Source organism: Hordeum vulgare, chromosome 7H, assembly GCF_904849725.1.
Source record: "Hordeum vulgare subsp. vulgare chromosome 7H, MorexV3_pseudomolecules_assembly, whole genome shotgun sequence".
NCBI lineage: Eukaryota > Viridiplantae > Streptophyta > Magnoliopsida > Poales > Poaceae > Hordeum > Hordeum vulgare.
This window is the reverse complement of record NC_058524.1, coordinates 197,147,008-197,156,249: the sequence shown is the minus strand read 5'-3', so window position 1 is coordinate 197,156,249 and position 9,242 is coordinate 197,147,008. Positions and strand designations below refer to the sequence as shown.

The 9,242-nt window shown below is 50.7% G+C and overlaps 1 protein-coding gene across 1 annotated transcript; it reads left to right on the top strand.

Annotated features, from left to right (window-relative positions):
* The first annotated feature begins 3,296 nt into the window (after positions 1 to 3,296).
* Positions 3,297 to 5,718, top strand: LOC123407644 (UDP-glucuronate 4-epimerase 6-like). The gene has a single exon (XM_045100826.1). It carries the CDS (start codon positions 3,594 to 3,596, stop codon positions 5,064 to 5,066), a length of 1,473 nt encoding a protein of 490 aa, XP_044956761.1. The 5' UTR covers positions 3,297 to 3,593; the 3' UTR covers positions 5,067 to 5,718.
* The last annotated feature ends 3,524 nt before the right edge of the window (positions 5,719 to 9,242 follow it).

Genomic DNA, 9,242 nt, shown 5'->3' with positions numbered 1-9,242 from the left:
TTTATCTCTTCTTTTGGAAGGATCCGTGCAATCATTTGAGAAGTGTCCGTGCCTTCCACAATTGTAGCAATTTTGGTCATGACTAGAAGATTGCTTCTCTTCTTATCTTGAGTTGGAGCTTCTTTCCTTGCCTCTATTCTTATAGAACTTGTTGAACTTCTTAACCATGAGGCTGGTCTATTCATTGGTAACATGGTTCTCGCTTGAAGTTGCAGGAGTAACACTTGTGGCTTCGTAAGCACCGCTTGACTTGTTGTGGAGCTCTTCTTTGTCCTTGAGTGACATTTCATGAGCAACAATCCTACCAATGATTTCTGTGGGTTTGAGGTCTTTGTAGTTTGGCATCATTTGTATCAATGTGCGCACGGTGTCATACTTTCCATCCAAGGCTATAAGTATATTCTTGATGATGAATTTCTTAGCTATCTCTTCACTTCCTAAGCCGTCAATCTCATTGGTTATGATAGCAAGCCTAGAGTAAATTTATGTGACTCCTTCACCATCCTTCATCTTGAACTTCTGAAGTTGATTTTGGAGCGCATCCAACTTAGATTCCCTGACGGATTGGTTCCTTCGTGCATATAAACCAAAGTATCAGAAAAATCTTGGCACTCTCAAGGCGACTTATATTGTTGAATTCTTCAGGGCAAAGGAGTTGAATAGAATGACACAAGCTTGAGCGTTCCATTGCAACATCTTCAATTCTTCCACGTCCGCTTCACGATCTGGTTCCTTTCCATCTACAAAGAATTCATCATGCAAGCCAACACGAACAACAACCCAAACAGTGGGGTTCTGACCAACAATATGCATTTTCATTTTATGCTACCAACTAGCAAAGTTTGTACCATCAAAATAAGGACCTCTACGGTGGTAATTTCCCTCACTAGATGCCATGTCGTTCTAGGTTGTTAAATTAATGCAATGGAGAAAAAAGCTCTGATACCACTTGTAGGATCGCAAATATGTCTAGAAGGGGGTGATTAAACTACTTGATCAAATAAAAACTTAACATTTTCCCAATAATATCTGTTGGCAAGTTTTAGCAATTTACCAAGTCTATCACACCCTGCACATGCAAGTCTACGAGTATAGCAGCGGAAAGTATTGACATGGCAAGTGTAAGTAAAGGAGGGTAAGGAAGATCAAACACAATGATGACACAAAGATATTTGGCATGGGTTCGATAAGTGGTGCTATCGTACGTCCATGTTGATGGAGACTACAACTCACGAAGGGTAAAGGTTGCGCGAGTCCATGGAGGGATCCACCCATGAAGGGTCCACGGAGAAGCAACCATGTCTATGCCATCATGGCTTATGTCCACGAAGGACTAGCCTCACTTGGGGTAGATCTTCATGAAGTAGGCGATCTCCTTTCCCTTACAAACTTCTTGGTTCAACTCCACATGATTTGGAGGCTCCCAAGTGATACCTAACCAAGCTAGGGGGCACCACTCTCCAAAAAGTAATATATGGTGTATGGATGATGAGCTCCTTGCTCTTGTGCTTCAAAAAATAGTCTCCTCCACACTCAAGCACTCTCTCACAGAATTTGGCTTGGTAGAAGAGGATGATTAGGTGGAATGCAACTTGGGGAGGCTAGAAATCAAGATTCATATGGTTGGATTGGAATATCCTGATCTCAACACATGAGTAGGTTGTTCTCTATAAAAAATGAATGGTGGATGTGTCAAAATGTTCTGAGGGCTCTCTCCACGAAAAACATGGGGTGGGTGGTATTTATAGCCATCTCCACAAATCTAATCCTTACAAAATTATTGCCCAACTCGGTGATGCCGAAATAAAACTAGGTTCCAATGACTAGTGCAAAACGTCCTTACTTTTTGGGTTCTTGGTGAAACCGAAGGATAACAACTCGGTGAGACCGATTCGGTGGGCCTAGGAAATTCCAGTGACTCGATGTCACCAAAAAGCAAAACTCAGAAATCCAAATTTTGATAATTAGATTCCACCAAGACGGCAACTGTTTTTCGGCTGTACCGAACCTAACCTGGTGGTATCGAGGTGCTACAGTTTTTTTGGGTTCTATCCAAGGAAAACTCGGTGGGGTCGATATGGATATTGTTTGTTGCATCGATTTTGATAGTTTAGGATTTGGACAGAATTTTTTCATGAGAGATCACTATCAATACCTCATCCCCTTTTAATAGTATTGGCTTTCCTATGGGCTCAAATGTGATTTCTCACATAAAGTAAAATGTAGTCTTGAAGATCTTGCCAATAGGTGTTCCTTGCATCATGGGGATCCTTCTCATTAGTTTCATGAACTGTATGTGTTGTTAATTACCAAAACAACCTAGGAAGAAGTTGTGCTTTCAATTGCTCCTTGGGTTATTGCATTGTCTAGAGCAGGTGTAGGACCCACTATGAGACCCAGCTCTTGAGATATTGTGTGATCCAACATCATCAAGAGAGGTGTTGTCTTCTTTTTGAGTGTCCATAGACATTTGAGTGTCTACTTATGGGTTAACAACTGCATCATCATGCATACTTGTGTTGGGGGCTCCACCTCAACTTGAATTCTAAACAGTTTTCCACTCACACAAAAACTCTATCCTCGGGGATTTTGTGTAGTCTTTGTAGGCTATCTTAGACCCAGATCCCTATATTCTTTAAATTGCGTGCGCGCTGAGAATTGACATCTGGGATGTCTAAATGATAAAACCTCATCCAAGGGGCAACACTACCCAGATACCTTGCAGAGGCATGTGGTTTCTTCTTCACAGGACAACTTCAAACCTTATGATTGACCAGTTTGCAGATGAAGCAACTCTTAGTCTTGTCACACTTGTCCATATGATGGTGTGACTCTTCATAGTTAACGTATGCCAAATGTGCATATGCCATCGGTTCAGATGAACCAAAACTGATGTTCTTCTGCAATCGATCCTGTTTTTTCCTCTGATGGGTCTTGGACCGGCTCATGTTGTCTTTACGACGGCGGCGGCGACGACGGCGGGATTTCTGGAAACACAAATCCTAGACGAGTCCGGCCCTAGCGCGGCTTGATTTTTTACGGCATATCTTGTCTCGCGTTGACTATGAAGCACGAAATAGGTCGTCATGGAAATCAGGGGATTTTCACGTCTGCCCTGGCTGTGTTGGCCCAAAAGGAAATTTCCGTGAGCAGGGGCGCGGAGCCCCCTGGCGCGTCCAAGGCAGAGAGAGACACCGTGGGAGGAAACGCGGGAACTATACTATTTTTGTAATTGTAGCAGCAAAATTCTGTTCGTTGATTGGGCGGCCACTACCTGGCAAAGCAGATAAACCACCTCCCCTCTTCCCCCCGACACACCACAGCCCCACGGCAACGTCGGTGAACGATCCACCGGCGATCCTCCCGAGCTAAGCAGACCTACTTTTGGTTTTGGAAGTAAACGGAGTAGCAGCACACAAATCAAGCAAAGCCGCGTCCTGAACCCCACTGTCCCCTCCCCCTCGTTATAGCTCACTCTCACTCCAACCCTCACCACTCGCCAGCTCGACTCCACCCCACTCCACCCCGCCCGCGCGCACGGGGAGCTAGGCCGTACAGTACGCGAGCCCGTGAGCGAGCAGACTACGGACTAAATGCCGCACCCGTCGTCGTCATCGTCTTCCTCGGCCAATGTGGACGCGGCCGCCAAGGGCGTCAAGCTCGAGCGGTACGCCAGCGGCGGCGGCGCGCTGCTGATGCGGCGCGCGGGGAGCTCCAAGATCGTGGCGGCGTCCTCGCACCTCCTTTTCCGCGCCACCGTCCTCGCCACGCTCGCGCTCGTCTGCCTCTTCGCCGTGCACTACCCTACCCTCCTCTCCCGCTCCTTCCGGCTCTCCGCCGCCTCCTCCCCGCCGCGGCCGACGTCACGGCACCGGAACCTGCTCGGGTCTTCGTCGGCGTACGCGGGCGCGGCGTGGGAGCGTGAGGTGCGGCGGAGCGCCACGCCGCGGCGGGACGGAGGTATGTCGGTGCTGGTCACGGGCGCCGCGGGGTTCGTGGGCGCGCACTGCGCGCTGGCGCTCAGGGCGCGCGGCGACGGCGTGCTCGGCCTCGACAACTTCAACGCGTACTACGAACCGGCCCTGAAGCGCGCGCGGCAGCGGCTGCTCGCGTCGCGCGGGGTGGTGGTGCTCGGCGCCGACATCAACGACGCGGCCCTGCTCGAGCGGCTCTTCGCCGCCGTGCCCTTCACGCACGTGCTGCACCTCGCCGCGCAGGCCGGCGTGCGGTACGCGATGCGGGCGCCGCAGGCGTACGTGGCCTCCAACGTCGCTGGTCTCGTCAGCGTCTTCGAGGCCGCCGCCAGGCACGCCGACCCGCAGCCGGCGATCGTGTGGGCGTCGTCGTCATCGGTGTACGGGCTCAACACCGACGCGCCGTTTTCCGAGGACCACCGCACGGACCGGCCGGCGTCGCTGTACGCGGCCACCAAGAAGGCCGGGGAGGCCATTTCGCACGCGTACAACCACATCTACGGTCTCTCCATCACCGGCCTCCGGTTCTTCACGGTGTACGGTCCGTGGGGACGCCCCGACATGGCTTACTTCTCCTTCGCCCGCAGCATCGTCGCCGGCGAGCCTATCACGCTCTTCCGCGCCGCCGACGGCAGCGAAGTCCGCCGCGACTTCACCTACATCGACGACGTCGTCAAGGGTTGCCTCGGCGCGCTCGACACGGCCGGCAAGAGCACGGGCTCCAAGTCCGGCAAGAAGCGCGGGCCGGCGCCACTCCGCGTCTACAACCTCGGCAACACCTCTCCGGTGGCGGTCACTCGCATGGTCGCCATCCTCGAGAAGCTACTCGGCAAGAAAGCGAACAAGCGCGTCGTCACCATGCCGAGCAACGGCGACGTGCCGTTCACGCACGCCAACGTCAGCCACGCCGCGCGCGACTTCGGATACCACCCCACCACCTCACTCGACGCCGGCCTGCGGAAGTTCGTCGAATGGTTCCTCCAGTACTACAAGATCGACCCCGCGAAGCTCGCCAAGGGCAGCAGAGCCGGTACCGGCGGCGGCAAGACTAGCAAGAAGAAATCCGTGGGCGCCATGTCCGCGGCGTCGTGAGGAGAGCGCGCGCGACGCGTGTCTCCCGGCCCGGATGTCCAGTTCACCAAGTGTGCATTCTGTTCTCCTTGGAGGCTGGCGGTTGTCTTGCACAACTTTGTGAGTGCATCCCCATTGTTTAAGCCATTGTTGCTGCTCTTTTTCCTTCATGATGCAACCATGCTGGAGCTCTGTGGGAAGGGATCGTGGAGGTGGCAAGGCAAAGGAGAAGCGATTCTTTCTTCATAGCATAAGCAAAACTAAACTATTTAGGGAAAAAGGATGGGGGGTATAGGTAAGATGACATGAGCCGTGCAAAGGGGCAAGGAGAACACGATAAAGATGAAGTCCTGGGCTTCCTTTCCGGACGGTTCAGATTGTTTTTAGTCAGTTTCTTCTTTGTTTTGTCAGTCACTGTCCTGTTCTTGCTCATTTGTTTAATTGATCTTGTGCTTTGTGAAAATGTGAACAGTTATGTAGTATTCACGACGACAAAAGCACGAGATGCTGTAGTGGATGAAAAAGTCCGTGCGAGCAGCTGCAGTTTTCCAGATTGCTAAAGATATTTTTTTAAATCTTGGTTGACGGTGGATTTGGTGCAATGTATTTCATCAGATATATAAACCTGCCCGATTCATGGTTTTTGTTCTCTGAACAAAACCATGTTGTTGCATGTGAGCGTCCCTGACTTGTGAGCGTGTTTTCTTCTGATTTATGTGGCATTATATGCGAGGTACTGTCGTACTGAAGTTTGGTGGCAAGCGTGTGAGGGAGTTAATTTGTTTGAGCCTTGGACACCACCCTTCCGTACATTGATGTTTCTTGCTGTCTACAAGTCGGCGCGATGACTGAAGTTGAACTAATGCACATTCTAGTTTGTCGAGCTGTCTGAATCCTCTTGTGGAACTGTGAGGTTGCATCAGTATGAACTTAGGATTCCTACTAAACACAATGTTGCTGCCTAGCACCATATGCTTCAAGGGCGAATCCTGTCCTCACTTGGCTTACCTAACCTTCTATGCCTTGATTCCAGGGCCATTTGATCTAGATAAGCCTGCATTTCATGCCATGCTCCTGCAAGCCTGCCAGAAAGTGTGAAGGGCAATGCAGTGAACATGGCCAACTAGATAGGACCACACGCAGAAGAGAATACAGGCCAGCCGCATACATCTTTGTAGGCGGAACACAACAAAGAGGCCAGTTTTTCCGGGCACCGATGAGGCCGGAGAACGTGGCCAAGCTTGCGGAGATTGCACGGCTTTCCTCCCCGGCGCAGCTACGTCTGCCAGATGAAGAGCTGCAGGCGATCCTCGAGGAGCTCTCGGGAGGGCGTCCTAAAACGCAAGGCGCTAGATGTGCTGTTGCTGAATCTGTTTCCATGATTAGTTCCGTTCTGTCATGCCTAGTTTCGTTTTCATTTGCGCGTCGTTTGGTTGCCGTGCTAGTGCAAGATGTAGCCTGTACCTGGTCGCCTGTGGTGCGTCGTCGCCGAGGCTGCCCTATTTGTGGTTCCATTAGTTTCCTATGAATGATCAACTTTCTGTTATAAGCTGGAATGTTCGGGGACTGAATGATCCCGCCCGTCGCGCGAGAGTTCACGAGCTGCTTGAGCGCTCTTCTTGTGCTATTGTATGCATACAGGAATCCAAGCTCGCCGCTTTCTCGACAAGCGACAGGGCAGAAACTCTAGGTCCAAAGTTTGATATGCACGTTGCGGTTGACGCGGTCGGCACTAGGGGAGGAATCCTACTGTGTTGGCAGTCTGATAGGTTCGCTGCCAATAGGATTGACGCCAGGGAATTCTCCATCATGACATGCTTCTCACCGGCGGCTGGAGGGGACTTGTGGTCTCTCACTAATGTGTACGGGCCTCATGATGAGGCCTGAAAAGCAGCTTTTCTTAATGAACTAGCTCAGCTCCACAACTCTATGCTTGGCCCTTGGGTGGTTGTAGGCGACTTCAACTTAATCAAAGACCCTCAGGATAAGAACAATAATCAGATATGTAGGCGTTGGATGAACCGCTTTCGGAGGACTCTAAACAGGTCCAGTTTGCATGAAATACCGCTTGTTGGGCGCAAATACACATAGAGCAATGAGCAGCTTATCCCAACACTTGTCCGTCTGGACCGTGCTTTCTGTAACATGGAGTGGGAACTGCTCTTTCCGGTCGCTAAGCTGCTACCGCAATCCTCTGCCATCTCGGACCATTGCCCTCTAATGCTTGTTAACGAGGGAATCATTTGCATCAATCGTCGGTTCCGCTACGAGAGCTATTGGCAGTTCGTGGAAGGACTCTATGTGGTTCAGCAAGCATGGCTGGAAGGGATGAGGAATACTTGCCCGCTGTCTCGCCTGGACACAAAGTTGTGGAGAACCAGCAAAGCTCTCAAAAATTGGAGCAAAACGCACGTCGGGGATCCGCCAAGGCAGCTGGGGATTGCCAATGAGATCATTCTTCAGCTCGAGACCGCGCAAGAGGATCGCGAGCTTTCCGCGGCCGAGCGAGGCTTACGACACAACCTGAAATCCAGAATCATGGGATTAGTCGTACTGTTGAAGATCAAAAGGAGGCAATGAAGCCGGGTCTTGTGGCTGAAGGCTGGGGACGCCAACACGAAGTTTTTCCAATGGAAAGCCAATGTGAGGCACAGGAGGAATACGATCCACGTTCTACATGGACCGTAGGGCGCGACCACATCTCCGGATGCGATGACACAGCTGGCGCACAGTTACTTCACGGATGTGTTTGGAAAGTACTAGGCACCAACGGCCAAGTTTAACTGGGAAGAGCTTGAGCTTGACCAGGTTGACCTTCATGATATAGAGGGGGTTTTCACCTTACAGGAAGTGAAAGCGGCAATCGAGTACACGCCAGCTGACAAAGCACTGGGCCGAGATGGCTTTTCGGGAGGATTTTTTAGGGCATGTTGGGAGATTATTAAGTATGACCTACTTGCTGCGCTGAATCAACTGTACCACATGGACAACATCGACCTTGCAAGGATAAACAAAGCGTTGATTGTTCTCCTGCCAAAAAAACTGGGCGCGGATAATCTAACTGATTTTTAGTCGATCTCTCTTGTCCACAGCTTGGTCAAAATCTTCACCAAAATCCTGGCGCGGCGCTTAGCGCCAAAGTTAAGCCAACTAGTTGACCCTTGTCAGGCCGCATTCATCAAGCATAGAAGCATCCAAGAAAACTTCCGATACGTCCAAAACACGGCTAGATTCTTTCACAAGAGCAAGAAAAAGGCAATCTTGCTGAAACTGGACATTGCGAAAGCATATGATTCGGTTTCTTGGACTTATATTTTGGACATGCTCAAGGCACGTGGGTTTAGCGACAGATGGAGGGAATGGGTCGCGATGCTCCTGCGCACTTCCTCGTCACGTGTCTTGATCAATGGAGCCATATCCTACTCAATCACGCATAGGAAAGGTTTAAGGAAGGGAGACCCAATCTCTCCTTTCCTCTTTGTATTGGCCATGGATCCTCTCCAATGGATCATGAACCTTGCAACGGAGAGTGGCCTCCTCTCAAGACTTCCTGGCAGGCGTCAGGTTATGCGCTGCTCCTTCTATGCCGATGATGTCACCTTGTTCATGGCGTCGGCGCATTCTCATGCTACTATGATCAACCTACTCTTGAGCTCTTTCGGCAATGTAACCGGCGTGCGCACCAATGTCCTCAAAAGCTCGGCTTTGCCCATCATATGTGGCAATCTAGACCTCAACACAATACTTAGTCCTCTCGGGATCCCGGTGATGCATTTTCCGTGCACGTATCTTGGCATGCCACTGTCATTGTGGTCCCTCAGAAAGGTTGACCTTGAGCCCTGGTTAATGAAGTTTGGAGACAAGACTGCCAACTGGAAAGGAAATATGATGGCCAAAAGTGGAAGGCTTGTACTGTTGAAATCAAATCTTATTTCACTTGCTGTCTATATGATGACAGTTCACAAATTACCTGCATGGCTCAGGAAACGACTCGTTTAGATTTGCACAACTTGGTTGTGGAGTGGAGAAGCGACCTGTAATGGAGGCAAGTGTCGAGTCAGCTGGAAGCCGTTGGCTCGACCGAAGCATCTGGGCGGACTGGGGTTTTTAGACCTAGAGAGATTTGGCCAAGCATTGCGCCTACGTTGGCTATGGATGTCTTGGCAGGACGCGCTGAGGCCTTGAGTTGGCTCGCCG